The sequence below is a fragment of the Rhinatrema bivittatum genome, chromosome 3 (genome assembly GCF_901001135.1).
Source record: "Rhinatrema bivittatum chromosome 3, aRhiBiv1.1, whole genome shotgun sequence".
Lineage (NCBI taxonomy): Eukaryota > Metazoa > Chordata > Amphibia > Gymnophiona > Rhinatrematidae > Rhinatrema > Rhinatrema bivittatum.
The window spans coordinates 448,064,897-448,088,577 of NC_042617.1; the positions used below are offsets into that span (position 1 = coordinate 448,064,897).

Below are 23,681 nucleotides of genomic sequence, written 5' to 3' on the forward strand. Positions count from 1 at the left end.
GTAGTCATCCTGGGCCTATCCTGCTTATGCAGCATTAGCCTGACATTGATTGGGGAACCCAACAATCACTAAATGGGGTTCCATCTGCCATATACAATGCCTGGTCAAGGCTCAGCCTGTTTCCCTCACCCGAGCAGTGATCCAGGAATTACCTGGTCTGGCATTGCAATATGCTGCCTATGCTGATGTCTTCAGTAAACAACAGGCCGAAACCCTTCCACTGCCTCGCTTCTATGACTGCCCCATTGATCTGCTTCTGGGGAAGATGCCCCCCAGTACAGGGTTTACCCTATCTCCACTCCAGAAACTGAGGTGATGTCAAAATACATAATGGAAAATCTGGAAAGAATGCGTCTTCTTCCGCTGCTGGGGCCAGGTTTTTCTTTGTTGGGAAAATGATCACTCTGTCCTTGTATTGATTACTAGAGATGTGAATCGTGTGCCCGATTGTTTTAACGATCAGGTTCGGATGGTGGGAGAAAAAAATCGGATCGTTAGAGATGTGAATTGGAATCGGTTCTGATTCCAATTCACATTGTTAATTTTTTAGTGAGGCCTGAGCAGATAAAAAAAAACCCCCACCCTGACCCTTTACAAATGACCCCTTTGCTCTCCCACCCTCCTGAACCCCCCCAAAATGTTAAATTACCTGGTGGTCCAGTGGGGGGGGGGGGGGGTCCCGGCACAATCTCCCGCTCTCGGGCCATCAGCGCCATTTTGGCTACCACTGATAAAAATGGCGCTGATGGCCCGATAAAAAAAACCCCACCCCGACCCTTTACAAATTACCCCTTTGCTTCTCCCACCCTCCCGACCCCCCCAAAAACCTTTTACATGTACCTGGTGGTCTAGCGGGGAGTCCGGGAGCCATCCCTTCAATCATACCCTCGGTGCCGGTGCTGGAGGTTTCAAAATGGCGCCGATCGCCTTCGCCCTCACTTTGTCACAGGGAGGGTTCGGGAGGGTGGGGGAGGGTAAGGAATTGGTTTTAAAGGGTAGGGGTTGGTTTAGGGGTTGTTTTGGTGTGCCGGTTTTCCCGCCCTCCCCCAAATAATTCCCGTGCCCTATTTAACGATACAATACAAATGCCCCTGACGATAAATCGGGGGCATTTGTATTGTATTGTGCACTCTAACGATTTAGAACGATTTAAAATTTTAAAAGAGAGCTCAATGCAATCACTAAGAAGAACCAGTACCCCTTACCACTTATCACAGAACTCTTGAACAGCCTTAGGGGAGTTCAGATATTCACTAAGCTTGACCTCCATGGTGCGTATGACTTGATTAGAATCAGAGAGGGAGATGGGTGGAAGGCAGCTTTCAATACCAAAGATGGGCATTACAAATAACTGGTTTTTCTCTTTGGGTTGTGTAATGCCCCTGCTGTCTTTCAGTTTATGGTTAACAAAATTTTCTGAGATCTTCTCTACTCATATATGGTGGCATACCTGGATGATATCCTTGGGTTGGTTTTTTTTTTTTTTTAATTTCTGGACCAGCATCAACACCACTTGAAGTAAGTTCTCCAAAGGCTTCGAGAATATCACCTCTATGTAAAATTAGAGAAATGCGCCTTTTAACAAGAGGAGTTACAGTTTCCGAGCTATATAATAACATGCCTTTTCTATCAATTGTGATTTACGTTTCCTGAAATCTTCCCCTGACGACTCCAACACCTTCACCTGTCTTTTACCATTTCCTCCTGCCTGCTGCCATATTTACAATATTCTATGATGCCATTGATCCTTGCTTTGTCCCATTCCCACCTTCAAGAAAAATATTTGTTTTGCTTTTCGTCATGGTCATAATTTACATGAGAGGTTGGTGTCCTCTGAATACTGTGAATCTATTTCTTCACCTACCCCGGACTCTAGCCATTCTCCACGTGGGAAATGTAAAGCGTGCCCTTTCATGTTATCCATCTCTACCTTCATACATCCTTCCTTTCACAAACCCTTATAATTAAGATTCTCTTCAGATGGTAGCTCCATGGGTGTTATTTATGTAATTCGCTGTTCCTGTTCTCTTCTCTATATTGGAAAAACCTCCCGTAAGATCCATACCCGGATCTATGAACATCTATCATGTATTCACCACTCGTGTGAAAATGCTCCTCTTGTACAGCACTGGGCTGAGGCTCACCATTCAATAGAGGATTTACGCTTTTTCATTATAGAAAAAATTGCCCACTCTAATTGAGGGGGTGACCATTCATGGATACTCATCCAAAATGAACTTAGATGAACATATGTGCTCAAAACACTGTCCTCACTTTGGCTGAATGCCAACCTGGATTGGTCAGTTTTCTAATCCTTCCTGACATTTTTTTTCATATGGTTGATTTCCCCCCTTTTTCTCCCTGTCTTCCTTCCTTTTATTTTATTTTAATTTATTTTTACCTTTTTCCTTCAATTTGTATCTTTTCACTTTTCCTGTCTTCCACTCACTGTGTTTGACACACTCTCTTTTATTTGTTCAGCATTGTACGTTCTTTGCCCACCACACATGCCTGAGAAATTTATTTATTTATTATTACTCTCTTTGACAATTCTGTGGCACTAATTCTATTTTGACAGCCATATAACATTTTTCTGACATATTTTTTAATGTCCCCATTGACATCACTTTGATTGACAGTTTGAGTCATATGACTTCTATTTGGTGCCCTTTTAGTTTGTTATTTAAACTCCGATGTTTACTCAGGCTATTCTCTAAAAGCACTGTCTGTAAAGATCTGGTAAGATTGTTTCATAAGCTCCTTTCTATAATAATTTGTTTATGTGTGCCTCTGTTTCTGTTTCTTTGTAACATTAGCTTACCTTTTGTTTTCTGTTTTTCCCTCAGAAAAATTCCATTTTTCAAGTCTGTATATACAAATCCGTGGTGAGACTTCTTACAATGCCCTTTTGATTATCCTATAATATGTCTTTTTATATATGTTTTATATTTTATATATATTATTTTTATATTATATTATGGTCCCTGTGCAGAATTTGTTCTATTATTCTTCTATTTTTTGTTTGTCCTCTCTCTTAGAAAATGCTCCATTATTAAGTACAGTGTGTACAGTGACTATTTGGTGAGATTTCTTTATCTATATATCTGCTGTTTCATCTCTGCTGCCCTTTGTCCACTTTTTGATTGTGTATATTTTTCTCTGTAGATCTGGTCCCTCCTGATGCAGTTTGTCGAAATGTGGTCCATGTCAGGGGACCACTAATGAACTTTGCCTCATCATGCAACTATAATAAAATTCCTTGAGATCAGCATAAAACCGGTGGACTTGAATTTTGTTTCCTGACCTCCTATACTGCATCTATATAATTTCCCAACATGGTTTTCGGACGGATCCAGAGAAACTGAAAGCAATCCTAGAGTGGCCACGGTCCGTAGGCCTCAAAGCTCTGCAGCTCTTCCTCGGGTTTACGAACTATTATAGACAGCTCATTCATGGCTACTTCTCTTTGGTTGCTCCACTCACAGCCCTTACTAAGAAGGGTTATGACGCCAAGAAGTGGTCCAACAGTGCAATTTAGGCCTTCAACTGCCTCAAGCAAGAGTTTTCACGAGATTCTTATGTTCATCATCTGGATCCTTCCAAGCCATTCATATTGGAGGTAGATGCATCTCACAGCCCAACTACCAAGGAACCCTAGTGACTTGCTTCTATTTCTTCAAGAAATTCTCCCCTGCAGAAAAGAATTACACAATTGGGGACCACGAATTACTAGTGGTAAAGCTGGCATTAAAAGAATGGCTACATCTGCTAGAAGAAGCCAGGTATCTGGTTACTATCTACACCGACTACAAGAATCTGGAATATTTTGCCCAAGGCCAGTGCCTGAATCCCCGCCAAGCCCACTGGTCACTCTTTTTCAACAGGTTCAACTTTGAGTTATGATACTGCCCAGCAGCAAAAAACTTACGAGCAGATGCTCTCTCATGTTTGTTTGAAATGGAGGACTCCTTGGAACCCCCATGACACATCATAGACCTGCAAAAATCCTCATCGCAGGTACTGTACCAGTCCTCCCAGGGAAAATGGTTGTTCCCCAGTGGCTACACCAGAAGGTCCTCCACTGGGCCAATACTCTTGCCTGGTGGGTCATCCTGGTATCTCCTAATCTTTTACCACTATCAGTGGCTCCAGATAATGATTGATATGAAGCAGTACATAGACTCCTGCCTCATCTGTGCCAAGAACAAGAGCTCTTGAGCTCAATCCAGGGGACTATTACAGCCACTGCTGGCCCCCAAGGAACCCTGGACCCATTTGTCCACTGACTTTGTCATGGACCTCCCCCTCTCTGGTGGCAACACCACTGTCTGGTAGTGGTGGATCATTTCTCAAAAATAGGTCATTTCACTCCTCTCCCTGGATTTCTTTCGGCAACTAAATTGACTACCTCTTTGTCCAGCACATCTTTCATTTACATGGGCTCCCATCTCATATCATCAGACCAAGGTGTAAAATTTACAGCCCGTTTCTGGAAGAGCTTATGCAAGAAATTCGGCATCACATTCGATTTTACATCAGCTTACTACCCGCAGATCAATGGACAAACTGAATAGGTTAATCAGGGCCTCAAGATCTTCTTGATGACCTATATAAACTAGATTCAAGACAACTGGGCATAGCCTTCAGTTGCCTTCCTATAAGTTCACTTCTTGATCTGTGGGACCATTTCCCATTCTCCAAGCTGCCCCCCACACTCTGGATACACAATGCTTTTCATGTATCCCTGCTGAAACCAGCAATCTTGTCATGGCCTTCAAGATCACCTCTGAAGCCCACAGAGATAATGGCTGAAGATGACACTGTATATGAAGTCTAAGAAATTCTAGATTCACGGAAGAATAGAAATAAGGTACAGTACCTGTTGATTATACCCGGGTTCAATCCCCGGCCTTACCACCATTGCTGGACATACTGCTGGTATGGAAAAATACTAGCAGGCCCCAGAACACAAACCTGGGACCTTGAATGCCAGACAAAGCTATGAAACTGTTTTTGCAGGAGTGCACAGACACCAATCAACAAATTCAGCCACAGGATGGGGCAGGAGATATCACAGAGAGTACGCAGCAAATAGTCTGTGGGAAAGAATGCAGGGGGGAGAAAGATAAGGGGAGACAAATAACAGCTGCCTGTAGGCAGACAGCGTAAAAAATTTAGTGGTGTGAAGCATGCAAGCAGAAATCAGATAATTAGCTGACTTTGTATTTTTAACCTATATAAGCAAAGCTGGTATGTAGTAGGGTTGGCAAGGATTCTGTATCTGTTGCAGAGCCCAGCGCTGAGCTCTTTATTATGTAAGTATATATTTGCTATATTTGCTTCCTGTGTACTTTTTGCTTCCTGAGTATTGATCTGTTTTGTGTATGAATAGCATATGATTTACAATAAAGAAATAAAACAAAAGTAGAATCAGAGTTGTTCTTATAAACTATTTTACCTCTGAGTTGGACTTTTAAACATACCTCATGTACTGGAGGGGCTTTGGCCCCAAAGAAAATTCATGGGATCCTACTGCGCACTTCCAAGCCCCCCAGTTGTAAGGGATGTTCACAAATGTTTTCCACTGAAATCTAAATGTAGAACCCTGAGGAGGGGGGCTTAGGTCGGGGGGTATTGTTATGTTTGTCAGTTGCAAGGTCGGCCCACGACCTACAATACTCACACCAAAATGCCTACAAACTTAGGTGCAGCCGGGACGCCGCTGTGATGACATCATGCTGTTCACCCTGCAGGCCTTCCTCAGATATGCCACCCTTTAAAGCCTCCATGGCGGGAACCCAGTCTGCCAGCGCTCTTGAATGATGTCACATGGCTAGGTACATAAGCCCCAGCTTTGCACCCTAATGTTGCCTCAGCAATGGATCTCCTGCCTTCCTGCACAGTAGGTGCTGCCAGCACTCTTGTTCCTCATTCCTGCCTAGTCTCCAGCCTTGCCTTGTTCCTGCCTTCTCTTTCCAGCCTTGCCCTGTCTGTTTTGACCTCCCGTTATTGACTTCTTTGCTTGCTGCTTGGATGCGACCCCTGCTTTGGACTCTGACTTTGCTCTCTCTGTGCCTTCCCTGACCTCTGGCCCATCTCCAGGATCTCTCTAGCTGCTGCCAACTGTGACCCTGATCTGTTCCTGGACTTTTACTTGCCTGACTGCCCTCGGGATCCTCTTATGTCCTGCTAGCTTTCAGAATCTGAGGGGGAGGCAACTGGTATAGGCGAAGCTCCAATCTGCCCCTCCACAGGGTGTGTTCATGTCACAGCACCAAGGACTCACAAATACCATGCTCATTACAGTGGCTTCCACACCACTTAGGCCACTAGAGGGATGGGGTCTGCCGGGTGGCCCGTGGTCTCTTCTCCACTTCAGCTGCTGATGGGATGTAGTCTACCAGGCAGCCTGTGGCCTCTTCTTCACTTCAGCTGCTAGTTGAATGGGGTCCACCAAACGGTCTGCAGTATCCTCTCCACTTTGGCTGCCAGTAGGATGGAGTTCACTAGGTAGTTGGTGGTCTATTCTCCACTTTGGCTGCTAGCCTCTTCTCCACTTCGATCCCCAGTGGGATGGGGTCTGCTATGTGGCCTCACACCATCTGCTCCACTTTAGTCATTGGTGGCCCAAGGCTGCTGCCCCCTCCAAGTTGTTGTCCTGTGCAAGTGCATGGCTTGCTCTGTGGATTGCGCCGGCCTTGCATAGATCTGCAGAATTTGATTCTGTGGGCTGTACTTGGGTCCTTTGGGTTGTTTTTCACTGTTATCTGGCATATTATGCCCTGTCATATTTGTCCATTGTGAGATTAGTCTCTTTTTCAGGTCTTCAAATACAGAGATTTTGTTGTCTTGAAATTTCTGGTGTTGATTGTTCTTGTGTATATGTATGCAGCTTATGTGTATGGCATTCTGTGCCAGGCTGCATTGAAAACTCTTTGACTTCTTCCTGCTCCTCTTCTTTGTGTTGGCTTTACTCATATATGTTTCAGCACCTCCTGTGCCAGTCTTATGCCATCTGCTCGCAAGTCTTCCTGCACCAAGAAGATCTCCCTAGTGTGGTAAGCAAGGTGAGTGCAGTTTCCTCCCTTCTGTAGCAGGGTAAAGTAATGGATCCCATAGGCAGGAGAAAGTGCCCCCTTCACTCCTACTATAAAGCAAGATCCTGATTTGGTGTAAATGTTGTGAGCAAAAACATCCACAAAAGGGGTGGCACAGGTTTGCATGCTTTAGTGCAGGGGTAGGCAACTCCAGTCCCAAGATGCCACAGGCAGGTCTGGTTTTTAAGATATCCCCAATGAATATGCATCTGGTATATTTGCATACACTGCATATTAATTGTGGATGTCCTGAAAACCAGACCTGTTTGTGGCACTCCAGGACTGGAACTGCCTACCCCTGTTTTAATGAATCATGTTCCAGTTTATGTGGCATGGAAGAATAACTCATTTGCATAATTATTTTCTCATTGCTATAAACAGGTGAGCAACATTTTGACTCAAGAGCATCAAATTCTGTTTATGCAGTAAAAGTTGCCATGTAAGAGCATTCACCCTTGAGTAAGTGCTGGTGAAATTGAGTGAATCAGCTCCTAAATGTAAACAAGCAGAAGGAGTAACACTATCTAGCCTTTGTTCTTTTCCCAAAGGAAAAAATCTCAACTTTGTGCCCATTCCCATGCACCCCCACAGCACCCTCCAAGTCTGAAAACTAAAATGATCTAATATTCCCTAGCCAACCAAATTTAGTTGAGCTAGGAGCAGTCATTAAAAAATGATATGGATGGGAGGACACTACACACCGAGCCAGGAACCGCAGAACACATAGATGTCAGCACGATCTGATAAGCCCTCCCCGAATCCAAGAGAGGCTGAAAAGGGATCAACCCCCCATCACACAACATGAAATGGTTCTGTAAGACTGAGCAAAGAGGACTGTAACATTCACATTTAGAATTCCTTAGTCACCAAGTTAATTTAATATGTTACCAAGAAGTCCATTTTAAGGATGGGTAAAAAAAAAAAATCAATATTTTTCCAGCCATAATCTGGGGTGAGGGATGGTTGGATTGGGATCTTAAAGCATGATAATGAAAACCAAGGAAATCAGGAAATATTCCAAATAAATTGTAATCAGGGTCCTAGATGCAGCATATTGTCGTCATCCCCCCCGAACTGTGGGAAACCGGGCCTTGAGCTGGGGGCACAGAAGGCAGGCTGTCACTTTTTAAAAACCTACTACTCTGAACTGGCCTCCTGCATTTTTTCCTCCACACCGTCCAAAATCTGTCCCTCTCTTACTGATCTAAGCTGCTACTTTAATAAATTTTCCCCCACAAATAGCTAGGCAGCCACTCTTTTTTAAGATTGTCTCAGGCTAGCAGGATCACAGCTTTGTTCTTTTTTTTTTTTTTCTATCTAAGGGGCCAATGTAATAAGACGTGTGTTAAAACAGGCACTCGTATTGAGCCCCTGTTTCCTAATGAATGCATAGCCACCTCTCCTGGGCACCCAATGCAATATTTAAATGAGCTGCTGCAATAAAAAGGATGCGCTAGAATTGTGTGTCCCTAGCACTCCAATGCATCGGGCACCTACAATTGCTATGGGCGCTCAATACGAGTGTCTGTTTTATCCCAGTTCAGGTGGATTTCGCCCAATATACATGCACAATATACACGCACAATAGCAAAGGGTGAAATCAGCCTGAAGCGTGTATATTGTGCGTCCAGATTTTTTTTTTTTTACATCAAGCCATCACATTATACCTTTATTCTTAAACACCGCAAGCAATAGATTTAAGTATCACAATGATACCAAGTAGGAGGAACCACAGAGGACAGTATTGTTTAAATTTCTCCTGAACCCTTGACTCGCGGATTGACTTAACGCCACCTCCGGGGCTGGAGCTAACATTTAGCGCATTAAACAGTGTGCGTTGGGCGCCCAGCGATTTTCTGCATCGGGGGTAATTGCTAATAGCCTCATCTACATGGAATTTACATGTGACGAGTGCTGTCGGCTACGCATTTGGGCATGCATGTTGGACGCATTAATCTCCTTATTGCAACACGTGTCCAACCATGTGTAAACCTGTGTGTTAGGCTGGGCGCACTTTATTGCATCGGCCCCCGAATTTGCCATGTGGCAGAGAGTAACTGCTCCTATCAGCACCATGCAGCTCACAGGAAACTGAGCCCTACAGTGGCTGCAGGGGCTCACAGCATCCCAAAAAAAACCAAGATGAGAGTGGAGAAAGGGGGGCAGGGGAAGGAGGCTGAGAGTGGGAAAGGAGGAAAGGAAGAAGAGGCTGGGGAAAGCAGTGAGGAAGCAGAATGAGAAGGCAGGGCAAGAGAAGGGCCGTGAAAAGGAGGGCAAAGAGTGAAAGAAAAGGGAAGGGAGAGGAATAGCATTGTGAATAAAGACGGGGAGAAATGGAGGCCTGAGTGGAATCAAGGTAGAAAAGAGAGTGGGGAGGGATGGGAGATAGGAGGACTGAGATTAGAAGGGAAGGATGGAGGCATGAGAAAGGAGAGTGTGGGAGAGCAGGAAGAGGTAAGAAGAACCAAATGGGAATTAAGGCAGAAAAACTAAGGGAAAAAGTGAGATAATTGAACTGAAAAAAAAAAAGTTAAAATAGGTCAAAGGATTATTTTATTTGAGGGGAACAGTTTGAAAATAATGGATTTTCAATAAAACCCATCTATTTTGTATATGGAGGCACATGAACATCTTTGCAAATGTGCCACAGAATCTACCCCTTAGCTGCTGCTGCAGAATGCCGATACTTTTATTCCATGATTTCCTGGATACGTATAATCCAATGTACCCCACCCTTCAGGCGCATTTCTGGATTGTGGATGGAATTTTCGGACCATTTCTAGTCAAACTGTAGGAGCCGAAGAAACGAATCCACTTTCCGCAAAACCGGGAAAGCAGATTCTTAATCGGAGACAGTGGCACGCAGCGTCCACGCAAAGGACCAAAAAAAAAAAAAGTCAAGTGCGGAACACAGAAAGCGCCGGTTTATCGGGGAGGGGCAGCAGAGCTCCGAACTGCTTCCCCCCCCCCCCGCCACTAACACTTAAAGGCGCGGGGGGGGCGAGCAAAGGCCTGGAGTGGGCGATCCCTGCAGCGGGGGGTGCTCGTGCCACTTACGGGCTCGTCGCTGTCCTGTCCCGGCGGCGGGCCGGCGGGGCCCAGGCTCCGCTCTCTCGGGGCAGGCTCGGGCACGTCCGGCGGCGGCAGCTCCTCCACGACCGCCGCGTCCGGCCGGGCCCCCTCCGAGTCTGAGCCCGCCTCTCCGCCGCCCTCGCTCCTCTCCTGCCGCCGCCTCCTGCTCTTGCTGCTGCTGCTGCCCATGCGGCTGGTGCGGAAGGGAAAGCTGGGCCCCCCCCTTCCCCCGCCGGGCACTGGAAGCGGCAGCGCCTGGCCAGGGGAGAGAGAGAGAGCAGCCAGCGGTTCACTGAGCAAAAGTTATTTAGGATCGGGGGAAAACACTTCCAAAGCAAAAAAAAAAATGGGGGAAGTACAGCGATTTGCTCCTCAGAGGAACCAAATGGGTGTAGTCCATGGCATGAAATAGACTTCCTTGTAGGGAAGCATTCTTTAAAAAAAGAGCCTTCGATAAATCTAAAATGACTGATTCAATATTAATGCGGGGTATTCTTACTTTTTGTTTCCTTCTTGCACTCTAAATGAAAACAAAGGCAAGGAGTATTTGACCCAAGTTCAGGCAGCTGTCTGCTAGTGTTTAGCTCAACTAAGGGCAGGCATGCACTTTGCAGCAGACATCTGGGTCCACCCGCACTTCATTTTCTCAGGTGAGAACCACAAGGTCAGTAAGCTGTCAGTAAACTTACTGAGAGTTGGTGAAAAACCAAACATTGGCCATAAATTATTTCACGTCATTAAAAATACCAACAGTACCTGAATGTTATCCGCTTTGAAGAGTGTGAAAGGCGGAATATAAAGCAAATACATAAATCTGATATGCAAAGAGTGGCAGAGAGCTCCTCTCCTGCCCTGCAGACTGAGGCTCTGTCACCCTGCAATGCTCAGGAGGGGGAACTCGGTCTTGAAGCATAAAGGGGGAGTCAATCTCAGCCTTAGGAGTCCAGCTGTGCACATAATGGCAACAATAAAAAGTGTGTTCCTAAAAAAGTAAAGCTGTCAGGAACAATAAAAGTCAGGAGCAAAAAAGTAAAGCTGTCAGTGAAAAGCATTTTCATCAGTTGGTAGCACTTCCTAGCCTGCCCATTTCTCATGTAATACTGCAGAGCTTTCCTGATCTCAGATTTTACCCTCACACCTAAGGATGATCTATGCTTCTCCCATGCTTTTGTGAATTGTTTGTTTTGGCCTTTTACCACCTGCACAGATATTATCCACCATCCTTTTGATGAAAAAATATTTCCAATATGTTACTCCTGAGCTGCATATTATGATCCTTTTTCTAGTACTTTTGTCACACTGAAAAACGTTTACTTTTCGTGTATTATATTAATACTTTTGAAGTATCTGAATATCTCTATCATTCCCCCTCTCTCTCAAATTCAGTGTCTTCCAGAACAGGGCAAGCATGTTGTCCATTTGCTTAATGTTGCCAAGTTAATTTGGCGTTTTTTGAAGCTTGAACTATGGATCAAAACCATATTTTTTATGTCGTTTGCACTGTTTCAAAAGTATATGTATTTTATTTATTTAAAAATTTATAATCCGCTGATCTACAATTCTCAGCAAGTAACAATGTTACATACATAATATTAAAATATACATTTTGACATAATGACATCATTAGTCATTTTCTCTCACTTTATGCTACTTAGCAGCAGAGTACTGTGCTTCAGCATGGGATGGACAATGGTCATCAGTTTACAATCAGGCCGATATAGTAAAAGTCGCGGGAGAGCGAGCAAGCACCAGCTCTCCCGGTGCACGCACAGGCCATTCTCCTGTGCGCGTGATTTAGTTTCGGCCGGCATGCAAAAGAGGGCCCGTGGTAAAAAGATGCGCTAGGGACACTAGTGTGTCCCTAGCGCCTCTTTTTTGACAGGAGCAGCGGCTGTCAGCGAGTTTGACAGCCGACGCTCAATTTTGCCGGCGTCGGTTCTCAAACCCGCTGACAGCCACGTGTTTGGAAACCAGATGCTGGCAAAATTGAGCGTCTGGTTTTCAACCCGCGAGCCGATTTTACTTTTTTTTTTATTTTTAATTATTTTTAACTTTTGGGACCTCCGACTTAATATCGCCATGATATTAAGTTGGAGGGTGTATAGAAAAGTAGTTTTTACTGCTTTTCTGTGCAGTTTCCAGGTGCCGGCAGAAATTAATGCCTACCTTTGGGTAGGCGCTAATTTCTGAAAGTAAAATGTGCGGCTTGGCTGCACATTTTACTTTCTGAATTGCGCAGGAATAACTAATTGGGCCATCAACATGCATTTGCATGTTGCGGGCGCTATCAGTTTCGGGGGGGGTTGGACGTGCGTTTTCGACGCGCTATTACCCCTTACTGAATAAGGGGTAAAGCTAGGGCATCGAAAACATGCGTCCAAACATCTGTTAGTAGGGTAGACACAAATGACTCACCCTCATTGGATCAGATTGGCTTGGCTACAAACAACATCCGTCACAGGTGGGGCATGTATACCCAGCATAAGAGCTAAGTAGGAATGGAGGTAGGGCTTACAAACTGGTAAAATCCTAGTTACATGAAAATGCTGATATATGCAGCACCCTTGTAATCTATTTTAAAACTCAGAATGTAAATAGTTTTAGTTGCAGCAACTCCTGAACACCTTGTCAAATACATTTCCATCCTAATACAGATTCTGTAGAATAAGTAAATGAAATTCCCAAAGTTTCTTTTGTGCTATATGTTTGTCCTGATTATGTTTAAGCTCTATTGAGAAGGAACTGCCTCTTAGGTGTAGTTGCACAGCGTTGTGTATGTCGAGTAGCACTAGAAGATAAATAGTAGTAGTAGTAGTAGTAGTAGTAGCAGCAGTAATCAAGGACATTTTCTTTACAGCACAGGAGAGTATCTCAAGCAAACTATATTTTACAAATTAGTAGAAACATGAATTTGATTCTAGAGATGGCTGGGATTTAAAATAAAATTGTGATCTTGAAATGATAAACATCTTCAACAGCTCAAGGAATAAGGATGTATCACTTTGGTGGAAAATTCTGGGAGCCCTGCAATAGATAAAATGTAAAAAGGTTTAATCTACTGCCCTTTATTTTTACTTATTGAAATAGACTTAACATGGCAACCACACTATTTAATGCACATTAATTACATGCTATTTATCTTGTAGATTCCAGTTCACTCCAGATGTCTTAGACATGTGACCACAAGGCATCTTACTTTGGCTTCAGCACTAGTGGTGCAGCTGCAGACTGTCATGATATATTTTTAAAGTGGAAAAACATTGCACTTATTTTGGAAATCATTTCTCCAACTTGCAATTAAACATGAGCTGCAGTTTGAACAAGGTATTATAATTCCCAGAACATTTATTTAATTGATCATGCCAATTGATAAGGGCTACATTTGGAAGATCTATGTGCAGACTCAAACAAATTATTGCAATTAGATCTTGATTAAAAAGATTGTACTTTTTAATAAAGCAAAAAAAAAACTCACTATTAATCTTCTTGCAATGTGCTTGCTGTTTTTCTGATATAACAATGTGGTACAGTTTGTGAATCATTTACACAGTGATTAGATTACAAATCTTATGATAAGTTATATGATTATATATGGTTGATAATAGCTGTCACAGTGTTTTTCATGTCCAGTTTGGTCCAATTTCACAACACTGATACAGCAGTAACAGTGGAAAGAGCAGACATCTCCCAGTCAATCAACAAGAGGATGAAATACCCAAAGCCTGGAGGAGACTCTAACTGCACACAGTATTACAAGAAAAAAAATTGTAATGAATTTTGGACCACTGAAAACAAGAGGTTTAATGGAGATTCTTGTCTGTTCAAAGAAGTGGGCAACTGTTTGCCCATTATTACCTACTACCATAGTCAGACTAGAAGCTGAATTGCACTGCAGATTATTTTTCTGGTTTCCAATAGCTATTAGAAATTAGTCTAGGATTTTCTCCCATCAGATGGGTTTGTTGGCTGCAGAGAAAGACTTCTTTGTGAGTTGTGCTTACTTTGGATATGTTCCTACCTCACTATTATTCTAGTGGATGAAATCTGCATGCACTGGAATCTCCTCAGGGCTGGCTGAGTTGATACAGAGAAGTCCATTTTGAAAATACTTTTTTTATTTTTAAAATGTATTTTGGATTGATGGATTCCTCCTGTGTCTTTGGGCTTCCAGCTCAATTAGAATAGCCTGAACCAGGCCTCAGTGCCATCAACGTTTGTTTGCAACTACCTGATTTTTCCCCTCTGTTTTAGCAGCTCTCTGTCACAAACATAAACAATGGCATTGGCTGAAATCCATAACATGCATGCTGAGTCTGGCCACTAGGTGATGGTGTGCAATGGCTGAGACTCCCTCCGCTGAGAACTATACAAGGTGCGTGAAGCCTTGCCAGCCCCAGCCATCCCAAGGAGCAGAGACTGGGGCTGAGTGATCAAACCCAGGTCTCCCACAAGGCACTACCAGTGAGCACCCCCCCCCCCCCCCCAATATTTAAAAAATCAAATCAAATTCAAAAAGAGTTTCCAATGCTGATGATTACTAAAGCAACCATACTTAGAACTAACATAAAATATGTCTTTACCTTTGTTTGGGATCCAGCAGTTGAAAAGACTAATTTAATTTTAGACACAGCTAGACATAAGAATAGATTTATGTTTTTCTCGTTACTAACCATTACCAATTGTGGGATTGTTTTGATTGTAGAGAGGCACAGGAGAATGTCCAGTCTATCAGGAGGTGAAGTAGAGCATGAGAAATCTAGAACCGTCGCAAAAACGTTCTATGTACTAAAACACAAAAATGGTCTTATTAGCTGAAAAAGTGACTTATAGCATGAAAAGTTGATTGCACTATGTACTGGGCACCGAATGAGGGATCTGGACTACCAGAATCTCAGTGTGAGCTGCCATCAACGGTCCCTGCTTGTCTGCATCAAAGTTGGCAGCAGGACATCCAGGCAGCAATGTCAGAGAAGTAGGCTGAAATTTGGGACTGGGTTTGTGGTGAAATTTATGGTGTATAGATGTAGCTCTGGGAGTCATCAGCATAAAAGTGGTACTAAGAGCCATGGGAAGAGATCAAAGCATTGAGGGAAGAAGTGTAGATATAAGAAAGCCCAGGACAGAGTCTTGAGGCACCTCAACTGATAGTGGAATAGCAGTGGAGGAAGAACCACCAGAGGATAAAGTAAAAATATGATGGGAGGGATAAGATGAAAACGAGAATAGAGTAGAGTCCCAAAATCCAATAGAGTACAGCATGTTAAGGAGTAGACAATGATGAACAGTGTCAAAAGGAGTGGATAGGCTGAGTAAAGATCCTTGGCCACAGCCACAAAGCATTCACTGGAGATTTTGGCAAGAGCAGTTTCTGTGGAATGTAGAAGACGAAAGGTTGCGTGCGGTGGATCCAGAACAGCTTGAGATGAAAGAAAGTCAAGACAGCTGAGATGAATGGAACAACGGTATATAAAATGTCTAAATAAATAAATGGCACCTTCAAGCAAATTGGATGCAAAAGGGAGGAAAGAGATGACGATAGGTAGCAGGACAGGTAGGCTCCAGGGAAGGTCTTTGAGGAGCAGCATGATCACAGCATATTTGAAGGAAGAGAGGACAGTGGTCGTGGCAAGTCATCAACTGAGGATGTGACAGATGGAATGGATGACTGGAGAGAACTGAGGAGCCAAATGGGAAAGGGGTCAAAGAACAAGAAGCAAGTTTGGAGGAGAGAAGATGGGCAGTTTTGTTCCTCCATGATTTCAGATAAAGAAGAAAACGTGGTAGTGGTCAAAAGAAGGGGAGGTGAATGATGTGGGGGTAGAGGTGGCTACCTAGAAGAGAATGTACAATTAATCTTGGAAGAAATCAGCCATAGTTTGAGACTTGCCTCAAGACCATTAGGGTGATGAACCTTCTTTTTTATTAACTTTAGTAAACAAACCTCACAGCCATAGCAGTTTGGGGTTATTCCTTGTTTACCAAGTTATTTCACAGCAAACTACAGTGCTGTGCATTGTGCGCAAATTGTACTTTTCCTGTACTAGAATGAACTAAGTAAATGAAAAAAATTAGTTTAAATGCATTTCATAATATATGGAAATGCCTGTAGATTTCAGTAATTTGTCTGTCTGTCTGTCCTGAGCCACCTTTGTGAACTCTCTGCTTCAATAGATTTGCACCAGTTTTTTAAGAATAAAATTATACCATTCATGTTTGGAAAATGTATTTAAATGCTTATTTACCTATTTATTGTAGCCTCTGTTCCAGTCAACATTTGGGCACAGGGCACACGGGGAGGGGCACAGGCCACGCAAGTACCCATGACCTCCCAGGATTCCTGCTGAGGGAAAAACTTTCTTTTCAAGGCCCTTTTTCACTCTCTGGGGCTCTTCTGCACACCAGTCAGTCAAACCAAAAAATCACTCTTCACGCCAAAAGTGGTTGTTCAGTCCCAGTGCTCCACAACCACAAAGACCAAGATGCATGGAAATGTAAAGTAAGTCTCTTTCACCTTCTCCCAAACAGGTAAACTCTTTGGGAAGATACCCTTCCCGCCTGTGCCCTCCCAGTACTTCTCAGTTCCTCTCTTCTCTGGATGAGCCTCTGGTTGATTACCTCTGTTCCCCGGGTGGGCTGCACTCCCTTTAGCCTTCCTGGTATGCTCATCCAGATCTCTGCAGAATCCCCTTCTCTCTTTTGGGTCTCCTCAGATGCACTCCTTTTCAGCAGGACTCTTCTTCCAACACCCTCTGGAGTCCCAGGAACGTCTTCCTTCTGGACTCTTTTGTCTGCGCGACCTGATACTTTTTCTTCCTGGAATTCTGAACCTCTTCTCCTCTTCGTCTCCCCAGACCTTCCCTCATGGAGGGATGAGGCTTCCAGGTGACCTCCACAAGAAGAGACGCCCACACCCTCAGCCCTGGACTAAGGCTGATTCTCGATGACCCCCTGTCACTTGGGCACAGGAGTTTTGTTAACATTCAAAATCCTCTCAATGGGGAGTGATACACTATACTAGCACACATCATTACAATAACCTCGCACATAGGGGCAGGGTCTGGATGGAGACCTCTGACTCACACTGCTGGCAAGCAGTCCTGTTGAGGTCACCACTGCCATACCATTACAACTTTTACATTTTTAGTTTGGTATCACTATTTATTGAATATTTTATTGTATTTCCTAAATGTATTTAAACTGTAAACCGTTATGAAGGCCACAGCTAATGTGACGGTATATAAAACAATAAAACCATAAACCATAAAAAGTAACCACTGCTAGTAAGGGGCAGAACTGGGCAACCCATCACATTATAATTTTGCACATACAGACATCTCACTGTTCCTCAATGCTGTTCACACCCTGTTAATTTCACAATGCTAGTCCCTCCCACTCGGTCAGGGACCCTGCCCACTCCATACGGCACTGTTTGAGGTTCTTGATCATTAAAAAAAAATACTGAGGCTCAAAACTGTGAAACGCACCTCTTTTGTATGATGCTGGAAACAAAATGTACATACACTTTTCTGACATTTATTTTTATAAATAACTCAAAATGTAAAATCCTAACACTTACTTTGTGGTGTCAGAGTCTATAAATAATGGTCAGCAAGCAAGTTACAGGTAATTTTATTAGAAACATAGAAATGATGACACAGAAGGACCACATAGTCCATCCAGTCTGCCCAGCACGCTTCTTAAGGTAATAACTGCCACGCTGTGCAGGTTACTCCCATGTTTCTCTTAAGAGTAGTAATTGTTGCTCCATGCAATTATCCCCAAGCCTTATGATATCTGATAAAAATTGCAGCAAGCAACAATTTTTACTGGGTGATGAGCTTCCCTGACGTGCTTTACTAATGGATGTGGCCAGAGAGGCAGTCCTGTGCTTTTTCCCTTACGTATCACCCCATACCCTGTTTTTCTGTTGTATGAATCCAATTCCCCTTTCCTCCCTGCTGATGAAGTGGGGAGCGATGTTGCAGTTGCATTAAAAGCATCAAGGCTTATTGGTTAAGGTTAGTAATGTCCTTCTGCTAAAGGCAGTAACCGCCACACCAGCAGGTTACCCTCCCATGCATGCTTTCTTCATCTCCTTTACTGTGGAGTCTTCGTGGAATCAAACAGTTTTCTACTTTTAGCAGTGATTTATTTCTCCTTCCTTGTACACTGACAACTAGGGGATGTATAAGACAAACAAAGCGCAGCTGGCTTGTGGCAAAAACATCACTCTCTAGGAAAATAACAAGCAAACTTTCCGTCTAAGGATTTCAGATGTCACTAGTGCCCTGATGTTCAAGTTCTCAGCACTTCAGGCAATAGTTTTCCACTATAACACATCAGCCTCCCCTTGAATGGCTTAGCCTGATAGTTTGCCTTGATGCTGTCCTGAAGTCACCCTTTTTGCATGCCTGGCACACTTTTTGACCTGTTACACGAATGTCTTTCTGTTCTTTTCCCATTGGAATGGATGCTCGGAATCTCTGGGCACTGTTCACTGAAATCCCCGTTGTGCAGTGTTCGACTACTGCATTCCATCCTGGCTAGTGGGGCATCCCAGGGATCGGAGCCCCCCTCCCCCCTTTTTTTTTTCTTTTTCGGTGTTCTTCCTAACAAAGGAAACTCAAGAAATTCCTCTTACACTACATGTATTTCAGCCAAGAAAAGTCTCCCGTTGTTGTTTGCTGACACTTTCTGTCTCTGAGCTGCCAAGGGTATGTGTGTGTGTGTGTATGGTATTTTCAGCGCATGCACATGCACACCACACTCCCTCCCCTCCCTAGTCTTTCTAGAAAAATACACACACCCCTGGAGCAACAAACTCTCCCCGCCTTTGTGAGCAACAAACACACACACACACAACTACACTCTGGCACAACTGATCCCCCATTACCCCCAGCAACTTACATACACCCTACGGCAACTGCTATCCCCCTCTCTCCCAATTCTCAACAACTCACATGCATCCCTGGAGCAACAGACATAGGATCAATTAGTAATAATTTTTTATTTGTATTCCGTCTTTCTGGACATTCCTCCTCTTCCCCAGCAACGTACAAAAACATCCTGGAGCAACTGACTTCCCCACTACCTGCAACTCACACTCATATACACATCCTTAAGCAATGAACTCCCACTTCTTTTTAACTGGCAACTCACACACACAATTTATCTCTCACCCTACACTCTCCCCTTGCCTCCCAAAAGCAATTCATTTCTCATCTTTCAGTTCCATCCAGTCCCTAAGAGCAATTCATCCCTCACCTTTCCACGCACCCATCCCCACCTGGATCAACTCATCCCTCCCTTCCACTGTTGCTTCACTCTCTTTGCCCCCCATCTACCACTCTCCCTCCTGTCCAACCTTACTCGGCTAGGCTTTGAGCTCCTGGCCCCTCTCTCCTCATCCCAACTACTCATGGGAACAGCATATCCTGATCAAGTCTGCCCCCTTAAAGGCCCGGAGGCTAATAGGCTAACAGCAATTTGAAAGCACAGAAATAAAAAGTTAACAAATAAAAACAAAAGAAATATGTGAGGTGATACCTTTTTATTGGACTAACAAGACATTTCTTGACTAGCTTTTGAGAGCTAATACTCTCTTCTTCAGGTCACATGGACTAGCATGGCAGCCAAACCACTTCATTTAGCAATTTGAATGCCACTGGCCACTGAAATTCTGCTCCTTTAAGTGGGAAAAAACACTGGTGTCGCTAAGTTGAATTGCCTTAGCTCTTGCACCACACTGGTCCTATCTGCCATTGCCCAACGGACCAGTCCACTGGACGGGAATTTAGGATGCTAAATTAGGCTGCTATATTAGTAAAGGTAGAAGATGGCCAAATGAGTTCTGAAAGAAGTAAAAAATGAAATTGCAAACTTATTATTAGTAATCTCTAAATTCTCATTCAAAATCAGCTACATTACCTGAGAATTAGAGAGTGGCCAATGTAATGTCCGCTTTTTTAAAAAGGTTTCAGATGTGATCTGGGAAACTACAGACCAGTGAACCTGATGTTGGTACTGAGCAAAATGATAGAAACTAATTTGAAGAACAAAATTACTGGCCAACTGTAGTCTAATGGAGCAGATCCAACATGGTGTTATAAAAGGGAAGACTTGTCTTACAGGTTTGTTAGATTTTTTTGAAGGGTCAATAAACACATGGACAAGGATGAGGCGGTTGATATAGTGTACTTGGATTTTCAAAAGGCATTTGACGAAGTCCCTCATGATAGGCTTACCATGAAATTAATAAGTCACAAGATAGAATGCAATATACTATTGTGGATTGGCAACCGGCTAACAGATAGGAAATAGAAAGTAGGACTGAATGGTCATTTCTCTTAATAGACTCACAATCTATACTGGGACTGGGACTTTTTAATATATTTATAAATGATCTGGTAAAGGAAATCACAAGTGACATTATCGAATTTGCAGATCACCCAAAATTATTCAAAATAGTTCAATCGCAAGCTGATTGTGAGGAATGGCAAGAAGACCTTGTGAGATTGGGGACTGGGCGTGAATTTAAAGTGGACAAATACAAAGTGATGCATATAGGGAAGATAATCCAAACTATAATTGCATAATGCTGGGTTCTGTATGAGGTATTACCATCTAGGAAAAGAATCCTACAGTCACTGTGACCAACACTTTGAAACCCTCAGCTCAGTGTGCAGCAGCATTGAAAAAAGGAAATAGTGTTAGGTATTATAAGGAAAGGAATGGAAAAAAAATGGAAGATATCATAATGCCTCTGCATCAATCTATAGCAGTGCTTCTCAACCAGTGTGCTAGGACACATGGATATGCCTTGAGTAAGTTCTATTGGACAGTGCCACAAATCTCTTGCTTGCTGGTTTAGCCCCTCAGGGACCTGGGACTCCAATGACAGCAGAATAGGGAGTCCTCCAGAGATGTAGCCAGATGAAAATGATTTGTGGGAAGGGAAGGGGGGTTGAGTGCTGAAAGGGGTGAAGAGAGAAGGGGTGAATGTTTGGGGATAGGTGGAGTGCAACGCAAAATGTGGAATCCTCTTCGATGATGTTCTAAACCACCCCAACGGGTGGAGAAATAAGGCTGTCTACCTTCTCTGCAGCTACTTGCAGCAGACTTCGAACACCCCAGCTCACCTCTGGGGAGACAAGAGAAGAACCGATGGCAGCAGTACTCCATGAAAGAGAGGCGATGATGTCATCAGTGCTCCCGGGCTAAGGGAGATCTCATCGGCCAGCGAGGATGGCTTCCGCTCACAGTCTAACTCTGCAGTGGTGATCGCAACTGGGAGTACAGCTGGTGTCACGGCAAAGAAACCTTCTATCTAGGGTTGGTGGAGGTCCAGCGAGGGAGAACTAGTAATGTTATCCTTCAACTTGGCTTTTCGTTTGGTGTGAGGCATAGGAAAAGGAAGGTAATTGGAGAAAACTAGGTAAATGGAGAGAGAGGCTCTGAGTGTGCTTCTCACACGGCGGCCATCTTGTTCCCCCCTATATGGCTGGTGGATTGTAGGTCTTCCTGTAATTGCTGGCATAGGTACTGTATGGTTTCCTTAATAAATCTGAACCTACACTTGACTTCCTCCACTGACAGATCTAAAAACTGAGTCGTGTTCTGTAGACTCTGTGTGCAGGATACCTTCTCCTCCTCCTCCTCTCTATCTCTCTCCTGCACTTTAAAGCCATGAGTACTCATACAGTGATTATAGTCATTTGGTTATGAAAATGTGTCTTCCTATCTCAAACCCCGCAATATGTGATTGCTGCTCCCAGTCAGCACTGGAGGTCCTACACACCCCACACTGGCAGTTCCTGATTCCACTTGCCAAAAGAAGGTGGCCTGACAAACGACAAGACGTTCATCAAAATTTTCTCTGGCGCCGTGCACATAAAACCCCAGTAACAAGTTTGCATGCATAAGTGCTTGCAAGTTAGTCATAGATCTGATTTTAAATGTGTCATTATGTGCATGCATATAGTCACAACCAGATCACACCCTTTCCATGTCCTTAATACACCCCTTTTGTACGCGTGTACTGTTGTGCGAGCACACGTACATATGTGCGTCTTTTGCGGCTTTAAAAATACATACCCATACTGCATGGCCTACATATACGCATATGTGGCCATTTTTGCATGAGTAACGTTTTTAAAATTGACCTCTACGAATGCTTATGTTTCTTTGATGCAGGCTGCAATGGTTTTAGTGATTGATGCCGCTTCAACTTCAATGCAGGGCAACTGGCTGAACTTGACTCTGCAGCTTCAGCCTAAGCGGATGGGGAGGTTTCAACGAGCTGCTGCTCAGCTCCTTTCCCAGCGAGGCAGATGAGGCTGCAATGCGGGATGAGGACCTACTGTGACTCCACAGAGATTTGCGCAGTTCCTCGATTTTAAGAGCCCATGACACATTCATATCAGTTCTTCTAGTGATGATCCAGCCTGAGGCATCGATAACACAATTCATGGTTAGGACATAATTTTTCCATAGATATAACTCTTAAAACTTGTGATGACCAGGTGACAGCAGAGATGTCCATGATGGACACCCACAGGCAGGGGCGGGACTTCAGGCATGCCCCAGTGGGCTGGTCAAGACAGACACTGTTGTTGGTCGCAGTGGCCCCATGCCTGCGGAGCCACTGCGATTAATACCCAGCCCGCAGCAGCTGTTCTGGCGGAAAAGGAGCCTCCATTGAGGCTCTCCACTCATTTCTGGTTTCGTTTTTTTTTTTTTCTTTTCCCGTGGCTGCAGCCGCAGTTCCATGGTCCTGAATTTTTGTTTTCTTTTCTTTCCCGTGGTGTTGCTGATTGCTGTGGGATCAGTCCCTGCCCCTCCCCTCACCACTGTGGTGGTGGGAAACACTCCCAATGCCTTCCCTCACACCATCCCTTGTGAGACAGCTGACAGACCTACCGCTGCTGCCTCACCACTGCTAAAAGTCGTTGACTAACATCTGCCGACGGCACCTCTAAAATAACCCACACCATTGCATTGGGCCTTTCTGTATACCTCTTCCCTCAGCAGGGCCATCAGCTGGTAGCCCTGCCTGGATCCCTCCTGCCCACCAGTGTAAGTCAATTTTTTTTTTTAACATTTTTAGAGGTGGCGAGGAAAAGAGAGAGTGGGAGTGTGCGAGGGAGCATGCATGTGTACCTATGTATCAGAGGGTGCAAGGCAGCATGTATATGAACATAAAAACATAAGAAATTGCCATGCTGGGTCAGACCAAGGGTCCATCAAGCCCAGCATCCTGTTTCCAACAGAGCCCAAAACCAGGCCACAAGAACCTGGCAATTACCCAAACACTAAGAAGATCCCATGCTACTGATACAATTAATAGCAGTAGCTATTCCCTAAGAACTTATCAAACCTTTTTTGAACCCAGCTACACTAACTGCACTAACCACATCCTCTGGCAACAAATTCCAGAGCTTTATTGTGCATTGAGTGAAAAAGAATTTTCTCTGATTAGTCTTAAATGTGCTACTTGCTAACTTCATGGAATGC

The 23,681-nt window shown here is 43.9% G+C and overlaps 1 protein-coding gene across 1 annotated transcript in view; it reads right to left on the reverse strand.

Moving 5' to 3' along the window:
* Positions 1–10,482, reverse strand: part of LOC115088015 (cystin-1-like) — a 46,713-nt gene extending 36,231 nt beyond the window's left edge. The window contains exon 1 of the mRNA XM_029595861.1: positions 10,155–10,482. Within this exon, the coding sequence (XP_029451721.1) occupies positions 10,155–10,358 (204 nt within the window). The 5' untranslated portion in view covers positions 10,359–10,482. The remainder of the gene's footprint in view (positions 1–10,154) is intronic.
* Between the last annotated feature and the right edge of the window lie 13,199 nt (positions 10,483–23,681).